Below are 26,075 nucleotides of genomic sequence, written 5' to 3'. Positions count from 1 at the left end.
ATGCGTTCATTGTGCATTTAGATTCCCGAATAATGGACGTGGATTTCGCGAGTCTATATTCGTAAATTTTAGGGGGCTACAGGAGAATATAATGTTCTCTTTCAACAATATATATATATATATATATATATATATATATAAATAAATATAAATAAAGCACACACACATACTGTACATATATGTAGGCCTATATGGTATATTAATAGTCTGTTAGTTTTTAATGGTTTGATAGAAAAAAATCTTAAGTTTTGGGCCCCCCGAACTGATCAGCCTAGCTACGTCCCTGCATAATAATAATAATAGCAAGAACAACAACAATAAATTAGGGTTAAATTATTTTTGTTGGCTTATAATAAAGAAAAAAATGATTGTCATTTGGGCCTCCCCGATGGCGCAGTGGTAGCGTCGTCGCCTTGTAATCAAGGGATTCCGGGTTCGATACCCCGTGGAGGCACATAGTGGTTCAGATCCCACTTTAAACTATAGGTCCAGTCCCGATTAGCCTTACTGTGCATAAAGTGGACTTAAAACATCAAATCAAAGAATCAATCATCAAAGATTGTCATTTTTACTGTTCAAGGAAATGCGACCACAATACAGGGAATTTTAAGCTCGGAAAGGGAATTTTTTGTCATTCGTAGGGGAAATTTCAATTGAAACCAGGAACAACACTGAATTTGCAGCTGGCGTGCGCAGAAAGTTCGAGTAGTTCCTTAAGTAGTTCAGAAAGTGTGACGCAATCTTAGCAGAGAATGGATTTTGTATTATGAATTTAAAAAAGGGTTGGTATATGTAATTTAAATGATTGATTGTGTGCATGTTAGGGAGGTTGGAAATGAATTTACCAAAAAAAGTTTTTTTTTAGGCAGCATACCATTTCACGGACGATGGTATATATATATATTTTTTGGTAACAGTTTGATATAGCCAAAACACATTTCACTCGTGCATTTCGTCTTTTTTTACGTTCGTACTTACCTATAATGCATTGTGAAACATTATTTAAGGTGGGATTTTGCTTTTTTCACTGAAATAATTGTAATTTTTCACATTACGAGTATGTATTGTTCGTTGCTTTTTCGCTTCTGTTACACGCAATATGGCGGGCAAATATTGACTAGCGTTGTCTATCGTCTGTGGGTATGCAGTGTTTCAAACCATCTTAACCGAAAAATTCCTACTTTCGTGTTACAGATTTTTTTCCCGGGTTCCAAAACCCCATGAACCATGCACGGATAGTCCCACGAACAATGCACGCATAGCCCCATACACCATTTATGGATAGCCCCACAAACCATTCATAAATAGCCCCACGAACCATTCACGGCAAGGCTACCTTAGGTTCTGTTAGGTTAGGCAAACATAGTTAAAATTGTCATGTTCTGGGAAAACAATGGCGTCGTTGGAAACACTGACCAGGGGTTACATCATCGAACGCATGGAGCATTTGGTTCACGTAGTCGAAGGTAATGGAGGCAAGAGCTTTTGTGCATCGCAAAGACATTAATGTCAAAAAAATACATGTTTTACCGGCAGAATAAATTGAACGAAGGGAGAAAACACTTCCACGACCTTTCAAAAGTCTACAGAAACTCAGTTCCGTAACTACTTTCTCCTGTAAAATTGAAGAAATGTGTTTTGCCTACATCAAACTGTTACCACATGTCTATTCGTTCATTCATTGTGATTAATGGCTGCTACTTTTTGAAGAAATTCATCCTGGCGATATCGTATATTTACCTGCTACTTTTTTCTGCAGAAATATTTTTCTAGCCTGTTCGCATATGGTTACATGAGTAGGTTAAGCGGGTTAGGTTTATGTAAAACTTCGGCACGGTCCCAACACCTCTCACTCGTTCATTTTGTCACTTTTAACATTTGTACTTACCTATTCTGCATTGCGAAAGATTCTTCAAGGTGGTATTTTGCTTTTTTCACGAAAATAATTTGAATTTTTCACATTACGAGTAATTATTTCTCTTCCTTTTTTTGTTTGCGTAACACAGAATATGGCGGGACAGCTTCAGTAGCTCTTCTTGACTAGCGTTGTACTATGCAGTGTTTCCAACTTTCTTCACCTAAAAATACCTACTTTCGTGTTACTGATTTATATTTTTCCCCGGTTTTGAAATTATGGTAATTTCGAAATTATCGAAATACCTTGTGATCCTGGCACGGGTTAGGTTAGGTTAACATAGTTAAAAAAAAAAAAAAGGTTTGTATTGAATTCACAAATTATGCACATTTAGGTTTCATGACTGGTTAAACATATATTCTGTGGTTTTTATTTTCATTCCATTATACATAGGGTGACCAGACGTCTTCTTTTATCCGGACATGTCCTCCTTGTTAGGTGTCTGTCCGGCATCCGGGCAGATTTTTTAGAAATCTCTAAATGTCCTCCTTTTTCGGAAAGATTGATTGATCCATTGAGTTGGTGTTTTAAGTCCACTTATGCACAATAAGGCTAATTGGGACTGGATCTCAGTTTAAAGTGGGATCCGATCCATTATGCGTCTCCACCAGGCATCGAACCCGAGGCTCCTTGATTACAATGCGACGACGCTACCATTGCCTCATCGGAGAGGCCCCTTTTTCGGAAAGAGTAGAGCATGGACTATAGCGAATGTGCTGCACAGGGAATGTATCATTTGCTATTTAACATGGAGCGCATGATCACTTTTTCTGAATGTGTCATCAGTATTCTATTTCTAACTTGTTTCTTCTTCTTCTGAGGGAGCCCCAGATTGCCTGCGGGAAAGCATACAGTCTCTGCACTTCTGTTTCGAGTCATACATACCCAATACAGAATTGTATACTGAGAATTTTGATTATTGAGTAATATTTACTTTTACGAGAGTGTAAATTCAACAATGAAAGCATGAAAATATTAACGTTTTAAGGATGGAAGAATCAAAACATGAGGCAGAGTGTAAAGTAGGCGTGTGCAGGATTTTGTTTCAGAGGGGGCTGCAATTGTGTTCTGGTGTGACAGAACAGGATACAGTATAAAATATATATCATAATTGCAGTTTTTAACTTTCATTTTAAAGTTTTGCAAATGCAAAATTTGTCATCGGGGCTCATTTTAAAAGGTGTTTGCATTTACGTCTTTGGTTTTTCACAAGTCCATTGCTGTTTTCATTTGAAAACTTTGATTTTCTCAATATTTGTGGAGGGGCTGCAGACCCAACAGCCACCTCCCTATCTGTGTCAGTGGCTGTCACATTTCCCTGTTGATGAAAGAGTGCCAGAAATGTTCGCATCATTAAAATGTTTCTTGTCCAAACCTAAACTACCTAAAAATTTAATTCAGTTTTTTTTTCGGAAATAGGTTAAGCGAAACTTACTTTTTTCATTTGCATTCACATATGGGGATATTTCATTCCAAAATCCAAGAATTTGAAAAGGAACACATTGTGTGCTTAAAATTATAGATACTCTTAGTTATGATTGTTAGATGTTAGAGAATTTATTAGAAGATTGCTTTCTGTGTTTAAAGGTAAGAGGAAATTATTGAAAGTGCTGAAAAAGATGGATTTGTTAAAAGGTAGAACAATACATGTTGCTTGTGAGTTTTGTGTTGAATACAAAGTTTTGATGAATTTGAATGTTTTAAGGGAAGGAATAAAACAAATCGGAAACACAGTGATGTTAAAAAAATGTATGAAATGTCTATGGTTTAAATTAAAGGAATTTATATTGATGATGTTAAGGTTTTTACTAATTTTGCATCTTAAAGCAGTTTGTTGGTGGTAATTCTGAATTAGAAAATGCAAATGAGAAATAGACTAAATATTTCCATTCAAGTTAGTCTGCCAAATGTCATTCAGAACTACTCAAAATATAGCAAAATATTTATTTTCTGTGCCACGACAACTTAATATAAATGTTGAGAGAATTTTATTCACAAATATCAACAAATTGTTGGAGAAAGTTAGATCATCTGTAAGCAAGGTAACCTTAGCTTACCCGTGTGGTACGAGAAACTTACTTACCTGAGGGGGCTCAAAAGCTCATACTTTGTTTTATAACTAAAATTCAAGAAACCATCACTGATTCTCATGTTGTTTATATAACTACAGATGCCGACGATGTGGTTAACACATCACGCAACGCACATCCATTCATCAATTTCATCATATCATCACTCATCTCCTTCGCAAATTAGCCAAAAGTGGCACAAAGTAAAATAAAGAAAATCAAACAAAATCAATCAACATAAGTACAGTTATTTAATAATTGTAATAATTACTAAAATTAACATCATAAATGAGAGAAATAACCACTTGTTGTATGATTGTCACACACACATTTTATACACTGAACCTCACAATAACAATATGATTTTTCCATCAATGTTTTTTTTTTGTGTTTATGTAGTTGCTGTTATTTATAAATAATAATAACTATAAAATACCATCGTTACTAACCATTTGTACACTGCCATTATCAATGGCACGATTAACAAGCATCCAAAAAAAGGGGGGTTGCCTGATAGCCCAACCAAGTGAATTTTCCCTTTGCGTTGCATTTCATGTCTTTATGAACAAATGTAATACCCAAATATTTTGAACACTTAAGGGAACAATGTAATTTATTTTTCAATTTTTTTTTCTAAAAATATTCAGTTGAAAAATCTAAGAAGTAGAAGTAGTGGTCCTGACAGCCTCCCCCCCTTTGGATAAGCTAAGGTTAAGGGTAGGTGTCCTCTTATTTTGGGCTTTATCCTCCTTTTTAGCCATGCTCTGTCCTCTTTTTTTGAATGTACGTGTCTGGTCACCCTAATTATACATCTTCAAATGTTTGAGACAACAAGCGCTGTTTCACTTCAAATACATTATACTCGATAACATATAGTCTGTTTTTTTCACTTTCCTCTTTAATTACAATATGCATCTTTTATTAAAGTTCTGTATTTAAATGTACTGCATGGTACCGGCTTGCTTAAGAAAATCATGCACTCTTCTTTCCAGTGGAAAATTGTTCTTGAAGATGTGCTCCGATAAGTAGCCTCTGAAGTGATGTTTCCTGCGTCCAAAAATTGGAATTGAATGGCGAACATTGTGCCAAACTCTCTCGATGTTTTGAGAGTGGATTGAAATTTCTTCGTTCCTCATTCTTTGCAAGTTCTCGTGATGAACATGTCCACTTGCAGATGTGTCGACAAACTCTACACTATGGTTGACTCTGAGGTGTCTGTAGTCTGCTCCCTGTAAATTGCTTGTATATGCTTTCCAGCAATCTGACATTATAGTTGTTCCAGGAAGGATGAATTGACGTATGACTTCTAGGAGAGTTTTTCGTTTCGGTTTTCTACAGGAACCATGAAGAAACGTTTGTGGTTTCCCCTTTCAATCCCTCCAAACACCCACTGTCCCTCAACTGGATGTGGCCTTCGATTTACACAGGTCTTTGTTTTCCCGAACTTTGCTTCATCCACTTCTACAATTACTCCTTGACCTCCTATTGGTCTAGAACTTTCAATAACCCATTCCTCACATGCCTACAGTGATTGACCAGTCCACAACTGTTCCTGCACTCATATTCAGTTCGAATTCTATGAAATCTTGTCTTGGGCACGGCACATTTAACGAAAGAATACAAAACTTTATGATCTTTGGTACACTAAGTTTACTTTCTCCTACAAATGTACCCTTTTTTGCGGAATGTTCAAATCCACACGGAAATCTTTTGTACCTTAATTTATCACGTCCCTGGACTCTCTTCGTACAACGATATGTCCATTTCCAATTCGGTTGAATGTGTAGCTTACATGCACTACCACATTTTGGACATTCCATTTCTTTCTTTACAATTCTGTGTTCAATTACAAATTCGATTGGATCTTCATCACCTTTCATCACCTTCACGACGCATCCTGGACACGTCATCTTCTTGGAAAAAAAGTATGTGGTTTGAAACACTGACAGGGCGTTACGTCATGAAACGTTCACAACATTTGGTTCACGTAATCGACGGAAATGAAAGCAACGGCTATTGTGTCTCGGAGAGATTTTTCTGTTGAAAAATACATGATTTTCCAGTGAAATAGATTCCACGATGAAAGAAAATACCTCCACGATCTTCTAAATGCTAGACAAACTCATTTCTGCAAGTACAGCTCACCGCTCAGGAGATGATCCCCAACGGAAGTGCTGTGACGTAGTGACACTATTAGGGTTAGGGGAGTGCACCCTCAGTGAGAAACATATGTGAGCTTGCTGTAACCGATGCAGAGATACACGTCGTTTAGGGTTACCAGACGTCCTGTTTTACCTGGGCTAATCTTCTTTTTCGAGTCCTAAAAATGGTCCTGGCAGATTTTTAGACAAATTTGGAAATGTTCTCTTTTCTGTTATTTAATAATAATAATAATAATTGTTAATATTATATCCATCTTCAATTTCAAAGTAAAGAAATACGATACTCTCAGTTGCAAGCACAAAGCCAAGAAATTTTTCTTCCAACAAAGAAAAAATGTTGGACTTTTGCATCTCTTCTGTTGTCGCCGCTCGTCGCGTAAGGTTTTGATTTTAAAGCATTTGTGATATCTACCGCGGCTCATGGTGATCAGCAAGTTTCTAACAATAGGTAAGAATATGCGATACAGCGTGGCTTTCTTTGATTTGAGTTTCACAACATCAGAATTCAGAAATAAACAATAGTTTTTAACTGCTGTTCTCTTAGTTGTTACATATCAGTGGAGAATTGAAGTTCTGTGAATCAGCGATCTGAACCTTGCCGAAACGCAAATGTGATTTTAGTAACGACTTACCTTACAAAAACTGTTTCCTGACTTTAGGCCTGGAAGAAACAACTCAAAGGCAGAATGTCTTGTAGAATGTAAATTTATGTTATTATTTTAAAGTAAAAGACCAAGTTTCACAACCGTATAATATTACGGGCGAGGCCTATTATTAGTTATACGGAAACTGTGTGAAATTGTTTTACAGGGGTGTGTGATCTATAAGCTCACCAAATGCCGTATATATCCTTTTTTTAAATTCTTTGAAATGCAGTCTAAATAATGCACAGGATAAGCAATACAAAAGTGTTCTGGCCACTGAAAGAAAGAAAAGCAGCAAACTGTTGCTGCGGACACGCTCTGCGTGATTGACGCAAATCAACTCTTACGCACTTCGAAAAGGATACTAGACTGCAGCACAAGGCTTTCTGCTACCCCTAAAATCTGCAAATGGAGCGGTCCTTCCCTTCACCCCCGCTCCCCATCTCCCCTCGTTTGGGGATCTTCTCGTGAGCGGTGAGCTGTAGTTTCTTCTGTAAAAATGAAGAAATCCATTGGGACCATGTCGAAGTTTTACCCAGGTTTGTTATTGCCATTAGGTTCAAATCCGGGAACTTTTCTAATGATGGAAGCGGCCCTGGCTCCCACCCAGCATCGAATAACATGGGTACCTGGGGAAACCCTGGGGGGGTAAAGGCAGTCAGGGGCGTGATGCTGATTACTTCACCCTCACTGACGACCGGATCAAGAAAGTGTGGGGCATTACCCCCACACCCCCTATACGCCTTCATGGCGTGGTGCTATGCACAGGAGAGCACTTTACCTTTTTTTTTGTTGTTATTGCCATTATATTCACACTTGTACACCCTTACCGTGTTACTATTTATGATTTATGTTAGGATTGATTGTCTTTGGGCCAAATTCCCATGGTTTAATCAACTAATTATTGTATGCATGCACTTTTCACATGTTTCGATTGCTGTTCAGTGGTAAAGCATGTTCTCCTTCCATGGACAACATGCACAGCTCTGTGTGCAGTCATTTGGGGCTGTTGTCCAACTGTACCTCCTTGAGAATTTGTTGAATTTTGGGGTCCGTGGTCACATCACTCACCCTTGATTTTTTGTTTTTTATGAAGATTATTTGTTGCAAATTGTGAAGAACAAAATTCTGGAGTGAGGACAGAAGTATTTATTGATACTGTAGAGCCGTTTAAAGTTGAGATGTAGCTGTTTGAAGTTGCGAGGTGGAAGTCTAGTTGCGGCCATGTTAGTTTTGTAGCACCCGTACTGAGGGATGTATGTAAAGGTCGGTTTTTCAGGGCTATACCCCAAGAAATGTCATGAAAATTGCTGTCAAAATTTCCCGCCGATTCCGGGCTCCGCCCCTGGGGTAATTAACCTACCGCCTCCTAAAGCTACTGCGGCCCCGCCTTTCTCTATAGAGTCCCTTTGGAAGGCATGTTAGAGAAACTGCCCGGAGCCACCTGCCCAACACATTTTCCACACGGAAACATTAGGAAGGTACCAAAAATTAAACCTCGGAAGGTAACTTACCTCTTTATCCCAAGGCCAGGCACTGAATGAATAGCAGGTTGTGCGCCTGTGACGTTACGTAGGTAAGGAATTTTAATGTTATAAAAATGTTAGTTTCGTAGCACGTAGAACTCTAAAAATTACCTTCCCTTTCTTAGAAGAAACTTCATTTTAGACGAAAATATTTTGAAATGTGCTCGAAATCGATGGTGGGTGATGTGACCACAGAGCCGAATTTTGTTTTAATCGACAGATTTCGATGTTTTACATAATATAAAATTGGTTCTAACATGTAGAAAGCACAACGGAGATGTTTGATCTCAAAGTATGACTCGTGCAAGTAAAAACCTGGCATCTCTGACTACTTTCGCCACTTTTCATTAGTAAAAACAGTTTGTATCCACACTCAAATAGTGAAAGAACACGTCAAAAATTGCTATCAGCCCCAAACCTAACACACCTAACCTAAGGACGTAAAATTATTAGGTTCTGTTGGGTGCTATATTCACTTGCATGAAGCCTTGGGGCTCTCCTGTTTCATGCTAGGTAAGGTAACAGTCATATTTTACTTCACAGTAACACATTTACGCAAGCCTAAAATAACAGAAAACGTTGATAAACTACCTAATTATCATAAACCGTGCAAGACATTTAACTTTCTTGAGGGTGTACTGTCATTTGTTCACTGTTGTCTTGGATGTGAACTGCTGCTGTACTATGTCATGCGATGTGTAAAGGGGTTTTACTTTCCTCAGTCCTTCCAAGAGCTGATCTGGTCTTGAGCATGAAACTCTTGTTCTTCGCTTAGAAGTCTGGATCTGAGATGACCTTAAATAAAGCTAATTAGTTTCTCCCAGCTTCAAATTTATTTCCGCAATAATTTGCAGCATTCTAAAATATTTACTAATACTCCTTCAAAGTTTGCAAAAATCATTAAACATTTGGAACCGTTACGTGTATTTGTATTCCTACGCTTGACTATAGATTTTTTGTAATGTTGCCTTGTTTTTGGGTAATCACAACAAAAAGGTTGAGTGATGACGATAAAATTGATGAAGGGGTACAGTAGAGCGTCGATTATCCGAAGTAATTGGGGGACATGGGTGTTCGGAAAACTGGTTTGTTCGGATAATCGAACTGTACATGTTTATTTGCCAAAGAGAAGTACTGTACAGTAAATTTATTCATAAAAACAGGCATCTCTTTAAGTATGTATTACAAAGTAACGTACAAAGGCAACTTAAGTAGGAATATATAGTATGTGGTACAGTTTATTAAACAAAAATATGTACATATTACATACGCATTTTGCATGAACAATACACACAGTACACAAAATTAACGTTTAAAAAAATCCTTTATTTTGGTCTGTCTAAGCAAGCCTACACGCTTACGAGCAGCTAAGTCACGTACTTTTTTCATTACAGATATCTGAAAGTGAGCGAGTACACAGTTCGGTTAAGCGGTCGTTCGGTTGACCGACGTTCAGATAATCGACGCTCTACTGTACTTATAAAGAACATTCATATGCAGGAACTTCCAGTGGCCACATCATAAGTCTGCCACTTAATGTGTTCAGCCACTGACTCAGCACATGCCTTTTTCTCCTGTAGGTGTTTACAACATTTTTGATGCTAAAAGAATGATTCAGCCACTTGTGCAACTTAAATTAGTGTCTTTAATACGTATTAGATGATAAATTATGTACTATATAACTTTGATCTTTTCCCATCTTTTACAGAAGTGTGTGTGAAGACTGAGGAAATGCCTCCTGACTCAGCAGGCTGGTCTACTTTAAGGACTGTCACTGCATTTGATGCAGGTATGGTTTTAAACACATACATTTATTAATTTTACAGTAAGTACAACAATATTGCATATCAACCCCCTCCCCCCCCTCCCTACATACATACACAGTCACTCTCTGTCTCTCTCCTTGTGGGTCTGATAAACAATCAGTTTTAGGGAACAGTGAAACTGGAGGAAAAGTGTATGAAATATTCATGATCATTAATTATTTACATTGCATATATCATCACCATGTTGTGATTTGAAATATAACTTTTTAAAAAATAATTTGCATCTGCATTTAACCCTTAGTCCGCCCCTGTAACACATATGTTACAAAAAAAGTATGTCCCTTGTAGCCACTGTAACACATATGTTACAAACAGCTTTAGATACAATTATCGAGGGTTTGCCACACTTATATTTGTATATTGAGGTTGAAACACTGACAGTTCGTTCGGGGAACATGTTTTGCAATCATAGTGCAAGAGTTATTACGAATTTATGAATAATATGCAAATTGGCTAAAATTCGCTGTTTTGAGGAAAAAAACAGAGTTTTACGTTTTGCCTTATTATTCAAATTATATTGCACCCACGAACATGAATCAAGTTTCATTCTGTTGCGGAAGGTCCATCCTTTGAAAAAAAAAAAAAGCAAAAGTTCCTGTTTTCTCCCCAAAGTAGTTGGAGAAGAGGGGGCAAACTCCTCATTTTTATGTTTTTTTATTGAAATTCGGGGGATGCAGCCCCCACCCGTAACCCCCCCGTGGTTGGGGCATCCAAATTTTACATGGTTGCATGCACCGATGTATTACCTGCAAAACAAAAGTTATCCGAAGTAGATTGGTCCCATAGTGCCAGAGTTATTACGATTTTTCTCCATTATGTATACGAATTCAAATTTCGCGCTCAAAGCCTCGGCGACACTGAGCTTACTTTCATCAGACCGCGCGGCGTACTAAGGGTTAAAGAGTATGGCAAAATGTATTGTAACCTATGATTGGTATACATGTGAGCATGCCACTCTCATATTAATTTCTTTAATAACATCACCAGGTGTGCCAGTTAATAATTCTTAATTGATCTGAAAGAAAACAAGTGTATCTGGGGAGAAAGGTAACAAATGTTTTATTCAAAGTATGCGCCATCGCTAGCTATAGATTTTGCCCTACCAGAAAAATCGTTCACATTTTGAGGTGATCCAGTCAGCAAGCCATTGTTCGACATCTTCGTAATTGTTGAAGTGTTGCTGGGAATGTGAGTGAGACATTGATGAAAACAAGTGGTAGTCCGAAGAGGCTAAGTCTGGTGTGTATGGCGGGTGGGGCAAGAATTCCCAGCCAAGTGCAGAAATGGTGTGTATGTGTGTGTTCACAAAACAGTATTTCGAGGTCGCAGAGGGATTTTTTGGCATTGTTATGGAAATATGATGTGTATGATTGTGTTCAAAGATTTGGGTGTTATCAGTCAATAAACTTTTCATATTTAGTGTCTGATGAGATGAAATAGTTTTCCAAATGGAAGAAATTTGGTCATTTCTCATAAAGGCAAGCCATATTTTTTTTTTGTCATTAAAACTAAAATTTGGCACAATTTTCCAGAACCAACACAATGTGAAAATCTTAAGTAAAAACAGTAAAAATGCATGTAAAAGTAACACCGATTTTAAATTAATAACATCGAATTTGCCTTAAACCGCGAGAAATAACACCGAATTGCAGTAAAAAATAACATCGCAATTTGGGGAAAAATAAAACTAAAACTTCACGTCCCTGCTTATTACATATAAGAAAAACATATAAATTTTTATAACTTTATTTGGAATTTACTTTTGATATTAACTAATTTTATATTGTACTGTTAATTTGAATAACATTAGTAAGAAATCCTATAATTTACTACTCCACTTTTAGTTACAAATGATGACTGAATCACAGAAAGTGATAACCAACTGAAGTTGAAAATATTAGGTAGGAGGATGTTTTGTTGAGCCTTGGGTTTAACGGGGGGGGGGTCTATAATTTAACATGGTGACATTCAGTCAGCTGGGGAGATGCTTTGTGAAAATTTGGCTGTCTGGGGGTTCACCATCGAACTGCATCCCTCTCACTTTGATTACTGACCATGGAAATATTTAAAGTAATTAATAGATTACATATAATTAATAGGTGCTGAATCAGTACATATAATTAATAGGTGCTAATACTGTAAAATTACTATTAATGTATCAATCTGGTATTTGCGTAAATAATGGTAATAGAGTGCATACGTTTGTCATTTCGATGTTTTATATGTGTAGAAGTTTAATTCATATACTCTGGTTTTGCAAATAAATTCAAAATACCAATCTTCTGTCCTCATGCATTAGTATCTAATTTTGTATCTGGCCTAATTGTATTATTTAGTAACACTGTTTTGGGTAATCACAACAAGGATGAGTTTTGACAAGATAGAATTGATGAAGGGGCACTTATGAAGAACATCCATATGAAGGAACTTCAGTAACAGCATCGAAAGTTCACCACTTAATGTGCTCAGTCACTGAGCCAGCACATGCCATGAATACATATGCTCTTAACCAATTACTTTCAGATAGCTGTGATGTATCGGAGAGTGGGCAAGTGTCTCAGGCTGTGGAGTGCTTCTCTCCTCCAAGTCTTCTGGTGGAGTCATTGGTGGAACAACTCTGCAAGTTGCTGGAGGCAGATCCCACTCGACAGAAGCATCTGTACGAAGGTAAGGCAAGAGCCAAGACTGAAAGTGTGGAAAGCCTAGCGAGACCATGGCTGGCTTTGTAGAAGCCAGAGACCCAGGTTTGAGTATTGGTTGAGCCTCGTTTTTCATTCACTTACTGCAGGGCTCATTCCATGTCAAATCAACAGATAATAATTATTTTTGAACCTAGAGTGTTCAGATTTTTTGATTATACATTGCACATATCAAGAGGACAAAAGCTGCCAAATTTCAAATTTTTCCGGCACTTAGTTTTTGAGTTATTGACTTTTAAAAAAGGAAAAATCCCAAGAATTTGATGACATTTTGAAATGTATAAACCACTGTAGATCAAAAACTATTTGACCTAGAGAGCTCAAATTGGTGTCATTCTCTTCTGCTTTTAATGGGCTTTAATTTGAAATGCAACATCAGTGTGATATTTGAATTTTGTAATATTTAGAAAACTTGAAAAGAAGTTTTTTTGAAAATCTCAAAAACAGCATTTTTAATTTTTTTGAAAAAAATATATGATTTGTAGACATCAATTGACTATTTGTGTGCAAAATTTCATAATGGGATGGAAATGGGTTCCTATGGAAATTAAATTTTTGTATTGTAATGTGTGCGAAATTTGGTTTTCGTCAACTTTACTGGTACTAGCACTGCACCAAAAATTATCAATTTCTGAGATGTCAAGGTTGAGACCCCGGTTGATTTGGCATGGAATGATTAGCAGTTGAATGTGTGTAACAAAATGTATTAAATTTGCATGTTACATAAATCTTTCCTTTCCACGTGTCTGGCATCTCCAGACTGGAACTTTTCATACTTGCTGAAATGTACAAAAACATCTTACCTCAAGAACTAATTGTTGTAGGGAGATGAAATATTTATTTATTCTTTGGAATTGCAGGCCTTTTAAAGGAGGTAAAATTTATACCTTGTATCTTCCAATAATAAAATTTAAAGGAAGGAGAAAAAATTCAAAATGTTTACAAAATAATATTTGTATTCTGCATGCTGCATGCCCCTGTAGCCACACAATAGACCAAAGAGAATAATATAAAATTTACTATGTAGCAGTGTTACACTCCTACAACCATGCAAAGTTGTTTTGAAAATAGACTGTACTTCTTTTTAGTTGGTGGGGGGGGGGGTGCTAGCTTACAGAAATTCCAAAGAAATGCTTCTAGTGTCATCCATATGGACACTGGATAAACCAAATTTGCAGGGAAGGAAGACAAAAGACCACTCTTTCAGGTCATGTAATGCCCTGTTTCCCAATGTTGAAATAATCTATGCAACGTTGAGAAAATTGTAATTTTAGGCAAATTTTGATAATTGTAAGTTTTCTACTGGAACCCTAACTGTTGCATATTGTGAACCTGTTCTTTTGTTTTCATTATTACTTATAAAAGTAAAATATACAATCAAAAACCAGTGGTTGAAGAAAGTAGCCAATTTATAAAATCTATCCCATGATATGACGAGTCAAAAGATTGACATTTTCAAACTCAGTTTGTTAATTAATAATAGTAACAATGAGTATATAGTTTTGTGATTTGAGTATGGCATATCCTCATATGTATACAAATGAAAAAAAAATGACAGTACCGAAATATCATGTGTAGTTTAGAAGAAAGGGCACGTTAATTTCCTGCCACATGGTGATGGGTTATGTATTTCTCAGCCATCCATTCCATGATACAAGTGGCAGCTGTATATGACCCAGCCATCTGCTAAAGGTTAAAAATAAAAAAATCCATGTGATATTTCCATGAACAAAATGTTTGTTTTGAAAGTGTGCTTCAGAAGCATTAAAACCAGACTTCTCCAGACCTTTATTTGATAAAAATGGGGAAAATGGAGTTTTAACAGTACAAAAATGGTACAAACTGTAAGTTTTACTTTTCCATTTCTTGTTCATAAAATATTTGGGAATATGTTAGTAAACCATATTTAATTACTAAAGCTTTCTCTCGCAAACAAGATATGCTTAAAAAATTATGTGGCGTTACTTGTTATCCAAGCAGAGAAAGAATACTTTTTAAACTCAGGATCACGATTGATGGCTGGGCAGTATGTTGCCAGCCACTAAGTGGCAGCAAATGTCGTACCATTTCATTTCTTGAAAACTACACATGCAATTTTAGTTTTGTCTTTTTTTGTTCATTAGTGTACATATAAAGCTATGACATACTCAAATTACAAAACAATATGTTCATTGTTACTATTATCAAGAAACTGAGTTTGAAAAGGTTCTTTGAATTTGTTGGGCTCCTGTTTTTGTTTTACTTTTTTTTGTTTTATTTCTATGTATATAATTAATATATAATCAAAATCAAAGGAGAAAGGAATCACTCACCAGACAGTGGAAAAAATTCGAATTTTCGTTAACTATATCGTAGCATCTTCAGCATAGAAAGAAAGGGTTCCGTCTCTTTCTTTCTATGCTGAAGATGCTACGATATAGTTAGTGAAAATTCGAATTTTTCCCACTGTCTGGTGAGTGTTTCCTTTCTCCTTCTTTGATTTTTATTTAGCCCTTTTTGGCCCTCCTTGCTTTTATCCATTAATATATAATAAATACACATACTCTAAATTAGAATTGTTGCGATAAACCAGGTCAAATTTTCAGATGCCGCCACAAGTTATTTAAACTAGTCAAGTAGAGTTTGATGTAATTTTTGCATTCAGATATGGACAACAGTGATATTTCAACTCTGGTAGAATTAATTGTCCAAAGTATCATTCCACCTTTGAAACTAAGTAAAGATATCTATCATCCAGATTGTTTCCTTTCTTTTAAGTGATCTGCCAAAAGCTGTATCAAATGAAGCTTATAGATGCGACATACAAAGTGGAGGAGTTTGAGTTCATGCGGAGCCACTACCAGAAGGCCTTCAGTCAGCTTCTCTCGGTTGCCAACATGATGCCACTTCCCAGGTAAAAAAAAATCTAGAAGCATTGATAACTTGTATATTTTCAATAAATACTCGCTGCTGTGGTTTGTTACGGTAAAAGCTGATTCAAAATTATTGTCCATTATTGTGGCTTGTAATTTTCAAACAGGAGACAACAAAATTAGAACAGAGAATACAAGAAAGTAACTGTAAGAGTTTCTTTCTACAAAGAAGCATGTGTAGTTGATTTTTGGGGGCTTTGATCAGTATCTTCCTGTGGTGCTGAACACTACCAATCTCCTGCAATTATACACATTTTGGATTTTTTCCATGTTGAGCTCTGTAATAACTTTGTTATAATGAGTTTTATAAGGTTTTCTAGTACACCCAACAAGAATCCATAGTATAGGTCACTGATATTAGGTTTCATACGAGGTGTAACAAAAATGTATTTGTGGTTACAAACATATACATATCTACTTAATTTTCCTATGTAGTTGCCATTGTTGTCAAGCATTTTTGGTAATGTAGAACATGCTTTTGTATAACCTTAGCATAAAATTCTGACACCTGTGAGTTCAGCAAGTCCAGCACTGCCATTTTCAGCACCTCATTTTTTTTTCGAATCACTGAAATGCAAGCCCCTTTTTCAGTACAGGAAGATATGATAGTCACTAGGTGCAAGGTCAGGACTGTAAGGGGTTATCCTATGGTTTCCTATTGGAACTCCTGAATTATTTGGACAGCGCAGTCAGCAGCACGTGAGTGCACGTTGTCATGTAAAGAGAACACTTTGTAACATGAGCATTCCATGTTGCCAATTGTGAATGGTATGTCTCGATTTTGAAAGTGTGTCACAGTATACTTGCGATGTGATTGCTGTTCCTGGCTCCTTGGAATCCACCTTTTTGGTCTCGGAATTTTTTGCAATAATCTTTCATCATGCATATCTAGTTGGTTTTTGTTTAATTTGAATAATGCAACTACAGGGATTGCTATTTTGATTCACATTTCTTCACCAGTCACAGTGTGGAAGAAAATTGACCCCCCCCCCCTCTCTCTGGTAGAAGTCCAAAAATGCATGTGCAACTGTCATTCAGCAACAATTCGGAACAATATTGTCTGTGACATTTCCAGAAATTGCATGGCAGAGCACTAATTGTAAAATTACGATTTTCTTGCACTTTTGGAACGTGTGCACAGTAGGCTTTCCCTAAACTCAAATAGCCATTGGCAGATTTTTCCTTCACTCATTACCGTTGATCCATAAATTTCTTACAGTTAACATTTATTCTTTCTCTTGCAGCTTCAGACAAGGTGTGCAGTTTCCATCATTGGTGAGCTACAGTATGTTTCATCACTCAAGGTATCAAAATGAATACGAAGAAATTGAATTCATAGCTAAAGGAGGATTTGGACAGGTATTCAAGGTGCGGAACAAGTTGGATGGCTGCATGTATGCAATTAAGAAAATATTTATGAGGTAAGATGGTCCTTATTTCCTAGTGCTATTTTTTTCTTATACAGTGCGCTCTCTTTAATTCGAACAAAAGCACATTTCCCTTGAAACCCCTATCTAAAACAATGTTAAAAATGACTACTTAATTCAAATTTTGAAGGTTAAATTTGGATAAATCAAAGTCAGGTTTCCAGTTATTTAACCTAAATCTTTCCAAGAAAGACCAAAGTGGTTGCTACATAAGAAATTCCAACAGAAATTTCTTCTTGAAAAGGTTGTTTTTATTGCCGACGGCAGATAAGCGAGAGCAGCGGGAATCCTCAGAGCTTTTGTTTGTAGGAATTCGACCTTCACCCTCTCAGAAACAAGTTGAGAGGGGAGTGGATAACCGGACAGAAGGGCACAATTGTCTGTGTTGAAGTGTGTGCGAAAGAGAAAGCGTGTTAGAGGCTTCCCCCATATTGACGTGTGTGTTTTAAAGTGGGTGAAACAATCACATGATGCGAATATTGCAATAAGTGTACTGTTCCTGGATGGAGATACGGATAAAACATAGCAGTTGTAAGGTAAGGTGTACTGTTTCCGTATTAATGCAGTTTTGTGTTCAATACAGTGTGTTATTTCATTGGGGTGTTTTTTTTATTATATTCTGGTTAATTTGAATATTTTTTCCGTAGCCCCTTGGAGTTCGAATTAAAAAGAGTCCACTGTATATGTGTAGTATGCAATTCAGAAAACACAAATGCTTGTGAACTTGTATGATTCTGGTATATTTACAGGCACTCCAGAACATTTCTGAAATGTGTGGTTTCAGAGTTTCCATATCGCGTGGAAAATATCCCTGGTGCAATCTTAAGATTTGTTGTATCAAATTTCTAATTGAAAATGCATGAAAATTATGTATGTGGTGTAGTTTTGCAAAAATTTAGCAGCAGTGCCTGAATACACACTTTTGGACAAATGCTGTGCTTTAACTTTGGATTTCGTAACCATAAATATTGGATTTTTCTTAATCTTTTCAATGCCAACCTCTGTGGCAGAGTGGTTAGCACAGCATGCTACATTTTGCCAGGGGTCTCAGACTCAAAAACCAGACTGAACATTGGTGTTCTTTGTGAGTGTCCCTTCATCAGTTTCATCACATCACTACTCATCCTCATCATTGCAATTATCTGAAAGTGGCAGAAAAGTGATGCTAAATAACAAAAATCAAATCAAGTTAATTTTTTCAATGTTTTCTAAGTCATATTTTGTAATGTTGCAGGTACCATATTCTGGATCACTTTCAAAACAGCCTGCTGGAAGTCAGGATGCTAGCGAAATTGAATCATCCTAACATAGTATCTTATAAAGCTGCATGGCTGGAGCCTTTCGAAGTGTATATGAGATGCCGTGTTGCTAACAATGCACAAGAAGCCTCATGTGACAGTTTGAATGTGGTTGGAAGCAAGAAGTAAGTTCTCGTGTATAGGCATATGACGTACAGTTTTGCATAAGATGAACATTTATTTCAATTCTGCAAAATGGCTCTTGAGTATTACAGAAATGAGAGCGTGAGATCTAGGTTATGGATTTTTCACGTTGCAGTTGTGAGCAGATCTATAAAGCTGGATAAAGCTTATTGTAAATATTAATGTTTTGACTTTTGTGTGTCTTGCATGGAGAATAAAAATGCCCACTCTTCTATCTAATGCTTTGCCATTTTTACATAACAGTCAATTCTTTGTCTTTCTTATTTTCCATCCATGCACTTTGTGTAGTTATAGTAATATGTTCCTGGAGTACATGAAAAAAAGCAGTATTCTCACAAGTGCCCATGAAAAATTTTAATGTTCATTGGACACCAGGTGGTATAAATCTCTCCCGCATACAGCTTCCCCTCCTCCTGTTCTTAAGATGGTGATATAGTCCTGACAATGAAGCATGCCAGGTCAATTTTTTTATTTGGAACCTAAATGACTAGGTGTCCCCTGTAGGACATTGTAGGGAGTACTCAAGCTCTATAGCTCTTCCTTAAATATGCCACTTCTACGTGGACTAACCACAGCTTTCAAAAGTGCAAAGATAGTAATCAAACAAAGGAATTTTATCTGATTTTTGTAGATTACTTTCATCTTGAAAACTTTTATTTCATTGACTGTGAGTAGGCAAGACTTTTATTTCATTGACTGTGAGTAGGCAAGACTTTTATTTCATTGACTGTGAGCAGACAATACTTTTATTCCATTGACTGTGAGTAGACAATACTTTTATTCCATTGACTGTGAGTAGACTATACTTTTATTTCATTGACTGTGAGTAGACAATACTTTTATTCCATTGACTGTGAGTAGACAATACTTTTATTGCATTGACTGTGAGTAGATAAGTCTTATTCCATTGACTGTGACAGGACTTGATACCATTCGCTGTGAATAGACAACACATTTATGAGCCTTCTTTTCAGGGAGAAGACAGTACCAACAAGTGATGAGGAAAATCTTAGCTACATAGTATTTGAAACAAGTGAAAGGAACTCTTCCCATGTGGAAGTAAGTAGCAAACAGATGGAATCTCGGTTGAAATGTGAAGCAAGGAACTCAAGAGACAATGGACAGAGAATTCTAATTTCCCAAGTGACCAGTGAGGACAGTTTTACGGAGAGAGACTCCAGAGTGTGCAGTGAAAGTGAAAGCTTGGTCAGAAGCAAGCTGTCAGTGAATGGTCTGAGTGTTAGTCTAGACAGTAGTGTTTCATACAATAAACTTATTCAGCGTAAAATCTGCCCTTACAGGAAGAACGGTAGACAAACGCCACATACATTAAACATGGGAAGAAGTTTGTTCCTAGCTCAGGTAATTTTCTGCTATCATCTATATATCATGCATAGCAAGTACTTTGTTGCTTCAAGGGATTCAAGTACCCATGAACTGCAATATAGTGAAAAATTGGTTAAGTTGGAAACATAATAACAAATCAAACTAGGGTTGAAACAATATGTGTTGTCAGCACTGGAAATTATTGCTTTGAATTTAATCAGCAGTAATGGACAACACTTTCCTGGCTTTCATAGGGTGCAGACTCAAATATCCGGCAAACTCTGCAAAATTTGAAATTTTATATTCTTCTATGCCAATGTTGTCGAGCAAAATTTGATTTTGAGATTAAATGACAACGATTTTTATTTTTTTGCACCTCTTTCCAATTTCTCTATATTAATTGCAACAGTAAGATGAATGAAGAAATAGATCGTGGAACAAATACAATGAGCCATCCAGGCCTAAACCAGGATTCAATCCAAGGACCATGCCTTAGTTGTACAGTGATATTGTGTAGTTTATATTATCATAACTCTTGCAATTAATTTTTAAGATACACCATAACACTTTTTAAAATCTTGTCCAGTCTTCCACAAACATCATATTTGTATCGTCCATCTAGATACAAACATATCTGTATCTGGCGTTTTCATGCTCCATATAGGATAAAAGTACAGTCTTAAAGAAAGAAGTAGTTCAAAAAAATAAAATAAAGCAACTGGTCTTATGACCTTTGGTAAAACCAGTTATTTTACAACTTTAGGCAAAAGCAATACCGAGTGTTTTCACATTGTGCACAGTAGAAGTATTCCTTTGGTAGTAATAAACTCTGTTCAGAAGTTATTTTAGTAACATTTAAAGATTTGTTACAGACACAGTGTCTATCTTCATATTGCTTTCTGTCCAAATTAGTGCAATTTGAAGCAACATGCACAGGTCTGCAACTAGCAGACTGATTTCATGAATCAAGTTTTTTTTTCTTTCTTGTCCTTGCATATATGAGAGCAAGTGTCACCATCTTCACTTGAAGGCTTTCAGAATGGCCAGTTATAGTAAGTGAAACATGAAACCTTTAGAATGTACCCAAAAGTTATTACTGAACTTTCATTATATAAATCAAAAATGAGTGATTGGTTGCGTGTTGGTTTCCTATTCATTCCACTGATTGATTTAAACAGACTAATAAAAGGGTTAGGTCAATTGTAGGTTTGTTTTTTGAAACTTCAAAAAGGAGAATGTAGTGTTATTGACATAAAATATTGATTGTTAACAGGAGTGGGCAGTGCTGTACATCCAGATGCAACTGTGCGAAGAAACTCTTCAGCATTGGCTTGAGAGGAGGAATTCTGAATTGAATGCAAAGGATGGCATTAAAGGAATCAATGCTGAACAGAGTATTCACATATTCGAGGAAGTATTGAAGGGTCTGGAATACATCCACTCCCAAGGAATTGTGCATAGAGACATCAAGGTAAGGAAATATATTTGTTTGATTTAACTTTTGGAAATTTTTTTGCACTACATTATTGTTTCAGTGAAACAAACTAAAAAAATAATGCCCATTTTGTACAGTTCTTGACTACATTTAAAGATTTGCACCTGACATCAGGGTGAAATGTCATTTCAAAACCTAAGTGTCACTTGCTGTATTGGCATAAAACTCACGTGCCACCTGTCACCTTGATGTGAAGTCTCCCACAGAACATTATTCATGGATCATGTATGTTAGAGTTTGCTAGAATACCTTAGCTATTGATTGTATCACCTCCTTGTTATTTCTCAAGGCAGTCATTCTTAACTCCCTGCTATCCCGTTCCAAAAGTGCACAAGGAGTTGAAGAAATGTTATGAGCTTTTTGTACTTGTCCAGAAGATTTAAAAATTAAATATATTCCACATCTTGCATACAAGGCATGACAAAATTTCTTATTGTGCATATTTGATATCACAGATTTTATTATAGTAAACTCCTTTCTGAATTTCTCGGTTTGCTCAAAAGAAGACTTTCTGTGACTATTGTAAAGGGTTCTGAAGGTATTGATGCAATATATAATGGAATCTAGGTGGGTAAGTTGTTTTCTGCACACTTCCTGGAAGTAAATACAGAAACTGTTTTGTAAATAAACAGAATACAAGTTTGAGCTATTAATCTGAAATTGATAGTTGTAATATAATTCATTGTATGTGTATATTATGTTGATATATGTCCAATCTCGTACCTTCAGCCCAGCAACATCTTTGTGAATAGAAGCCTGACCGAAATACAGCTTGGTGACTTTGGGCTTGCATGTTTCCTGTCCCCATCTTCAGATGACATAAGGCTGATTTCCTCCTCCTCTCATTCAACCTTCACAAACCACGTGGGAACAAAGACCTATGCAGCTCCTGAACAGCAGAAGGGGAGCTGTAGTTTTAAGGTAAAGCAACATTTTTTATTCTCTCCTCCGAAACTCGTGAGACTTAATGCTACTTTCTTTCTTTAGCAATGGAACATTAAAGAGTAATGCATTTATAATACATTGAGTGAGGATAAGGAGATACCACTTTGAAACAATATGTACAGTGTGTCCGAGAAAAAATATGCCAATAAAGAATTTAAATAACTCAACAATCGTTAACGATAGAAATGTCAAATAACATTTATTTGAAAGAGAAAACCATAGAATTTTTTGTTTCCAAAGAACAAGAAAAAAATTTCACCTTAGTTACCAATTTATCGTGCACAGCACCTTTCCAATCAAAAAACACAACCATCATCACCTTGATTTTTGACCGACTCATCCGTGCATTCTTTGGTCGAGGAGACCCTTTCCCCACCCATTGCGAAGACTGCCTCCTCATTTCCACATTGTATCCGTAAACCCATGTCTCATCTCCTGTTAAGATGTTCTTGAGAACGTTTTTGTCTGCATTTGCATTTGCGAGCAGTTCCTGACAGATTTGAACTCGATTCTGCTTCTGGTCATCTGTCAATGAACGCAGAACGAATTTTGCACTGACGCGATGCATGTCAAGTTTTTCAGTCAGCATTTTATGGCAGGATCCTACACTTATGCCAACTTCTTCAGCAACATCACGGACAGTTAAACGACGATTTTCACGAATTACAGTGCGAGCAATTTCAACATGGTCATCTGTTGACGTGGAAGGTTGCCCAGCCCTTCGATCTTCGGGAATCAAACTCCTGCCCTCCTTAAAGCACTTAAATAAATCATAGCACTGCGTTCGGCTCATACAGTCATCCCTGTATGCTTGGTTAAGCATTTGGAATGTTCCATAAAAGTTTTCCCAAGTTTTACGCAACATTTCACACACACGCGTTGTTCCTCCAGCTCTTTCATTGTTGCTATGTCACTAATCCGGAGCCGCTTGTGCATGACCTCACTCAATCGGCTGCTACTCGAAAACCCAGTAAAAGGCGATCTCACAAGATATGCCGTTAGGTGCACACGGTAGCTGGATCACGCCATCTGCAACTATTGGCACACTATTAAAAAAGTTCAGTCTTTTTTTGAACACACCTCGTTTATTAGCACTTAACAGAATGACCTGAAAAGATCCCCTTTTTTATCTAGACTGGGTTTTTCCCTGCTGTTTTTCACAGAATTCTAAGTTGTTGATATTTACCAAACATTTCTGAAATGTTAAAATGTCCTCTTTCTCCAGATACATAATATGTTACAATGTACAGTGGAACCCCGATTTTCCGTTCCCGCATTATACGTTCATCCAGTCAGGCCCCGGCAAAAGGCAATGTTAAATAATAGGGTTGTGTCTAACTCCCGTTTCCTGCTTTATATGTTTTCCGAGCCGTGACGATGTCTTAAAATTTGGCAGAAACCTCCCTCTCTCTCTGTCTCTCCCTCCCTCTCCCTCCTCACTTTGCCTTAATATCTCTTAAGTCTAATAGAAGCCTGTAAACACCACCTGGTGATAGTAAAGGTCACCTCCATCACTGTCAAATCGCATAATTCTTTCTTCTCTATTCTGTACTTCGGAGCCTAATCATTAGAGGCACATATTTTTGGTAAATAAAAAAGCAAAATTTCGGTACAAAAACTGAGTCAATTTCGGGTTCAAAAGCGGTAAATAAAATGAAATATCGGTGTTATAGCGGTGAAAAATTGGATGAAAAGTGGTATATAAAAAGACATTTTGGTTTTAAAATTGTGAATATAATCCTAAATTTGATTTAAAAACTACACTTATTCCACAGAATTAACATTTCACTTCTAATAGCACATTTATGTAGTTATAAGAGTATTAAGTTTATTTCTGTGTAAAGGAGTCCATTTTTGCTTCTCCAATATTAACAGCAGAATTAATTAATTTTCCGGGAATTGCATAACTCACAGGATACTTCAGACTTTAGAAAGTGTCGTGTCGGTATATAAATGGTAAATTTCGTGTTTAAGAGTTAATTTCGCTTTTTGAAGTCCATTTCGCATTATTTCGTGACAAAACATGGTCACAAAATGCATCTCACACCTTTCAAAAACATGAAAAATTAACACTACAATGTGTTTTTTCAAATTTCGTTTTTTCGTCAAAAACGAAATATGCATGCCCCTACTAATCATAAAATACAGGGAAATGTAAAATTTGGGAAATCACTTTCATGTTCTTTGAAAGCAAATTGAAATATTCAAGTGTAGCTTTAGTTCCAACACATTTCTAAATGCAGAGTTTCTTATCCTGGGACAAAATCAATGAACCATCTGCTTACATTGAAATTGTGCTAAGTATACCAATATATATGGATATATTTACTGCTTGTTATTGCTATCAGTCAAGTTTTTATATCCTAATGCAAAGTTAGGGATAGGACCTATTTATTTATTGATACGAATTATGACTTGCATATTTGTTATTTGTGTTGATAAAGTTTTGAAGGTATCCACAAAATAGAACCAATTTCATTCCACGTCATCAGTGTTCTTGAAGTTCCTAGGTTCAAGATTTTTTGTAGCAATCTCTCTAAGTTTTTATGTGAAGGATGCAAATAATGTGTCTAAGAGTATGTTAGTACATCAAGTGATCTCTTTCAGAGTGATATGTACAGTTTGGGGATTGTTCTTCTGGAATTAATGACTCCATTCCAGACAGGCATGGAGAGGAGCAAATTGATAGCTGATCTCAAACAGGGAGCTCTTCCAGAAGATTTGCAAGAGTGTCACCCTCATTTAGTAAGTATTTTGCATTTTATTATTTTTGATATGCAAGCTTGTGTGGTGGATAATTCATAAAAATTTTGAGAGAATTAGGAAAAAAATATTGTGATGGTCATTGTTCAAATTTGCATCCCACCCAATTTGAAATGGAATGCATCTATAGTATCTATTTTTGTGTCACAAGACAGTTTGTGCACAATCCGTTAGCACAAACTTCTCATTTGTGTTGTCCAATATCTGAAATCTATAATTATTGTATGTCTTATTTGAAATTTCAGGCAGGCTGTGGTTGCAGTTAACAAATCACAACAAATAGCTTTCTGTTTAACATTCTGAAACACATGGCAACACTAGTTTATACATTGAATAATATTTTCAATATTTGGGAGACAGTCCTTAAAGTTGAAGTTTGAGCTAATTTCTCATATGTTGCTATAGTTTAATAATGGATGGATATGATTTTGATGTGCTGTTGTGAAAAATATATGTATTATGAACAATCATAAAACTGTAATACAATGTTTGTCTTCAGGCACAACTGATCCACCAGCTCACTGATGTGGACCCAAACATCCGACCAGATGCCCGCTCTACCCTTGCGTATCTAAAGGGAAAAGGAATTCCTGCGGATCATGCCATGAACAGAACAATTTCCAGGATAGAGAGGATTCAAGAATTGGAAGCGATGATAGTGATGAGAGAAAAGGAAATAGCTGAAATGCGCAAGGAACTGCATGGGTTAAAAAGGACAATGAAAAGTGATTTTGATTCTTAGCCAAGCTCAAAACAGACTGACGAAGATAATTTAAAATTGTTCTCAGGGAGAATTTGTAGTCTTAATTTTAAAAATACCTTTTTTTATTATTGCAACTGCAGCTGAACTTTCTTTTGAGAACATTGTTGCAATGGTACAACTATTTCATGTAAATTTTCCAAAAAGTAAACTCTCGGAGGGAA

At 36.4% G+C, this 26,075-nt stretch overlaps 1 protein-coding gene across 1 annotated transcript; it reads left to right on the top strand.

The window, feature by feature from the left end:
* Nucleotides 1–671: 671 nt before the first annotated feature.
* LOC145980105 (eukaryotic translation initiation factor 2-alpha kinase 1-like) lies at nucleotides 672–26,075 on the top strand. The gene is made up of 11 exons (XM_083113110.1): nucleotides 672–782; nucleotides 10,025–10,105; nucleotides 12,666–12,809; nucleotides 15,599–15,734; nucleotides 16,998–17,174; nucleotides 18,415–18,603; nucleotides 19,597–19,984; nucleotides 21,222–21,419; nucleotides 22,173–22,364; nucleotides 24,996–25,133; nucleotides 25,651–26,075. The coding sequence occupies exons 1-11, from the start codon at nucleotides 767–769 to the stop codon at nucleotides 25,891–25,893; spliced, it is 1,902 nt and encodes a 633-aa protein (XP_082969236.1). The 5' UTR covers nucleotides 672–766; the 3' UTR covers nucleotides 25,894–26,075.

Source organism: Lepisma saccharinum, chromosome 27, assembly GCF_977018435.1.
Source record: "Lepisma saccharinum chromosome 27, izLepSacc3.1, whole genome shotgun sequence".
In the NCBI taxonomy this organism is placed as follows: Eukaryota; Metazoa; Arthropoda; class Insecta; order Zygentoma; family Lepismatidae; genus Lepisma; species Lepisma saccharinum.
Note: the sequence above shows the minus strand (reverse complement) of the source record. Positions and strands in the feature narration are given on the sequence as shown.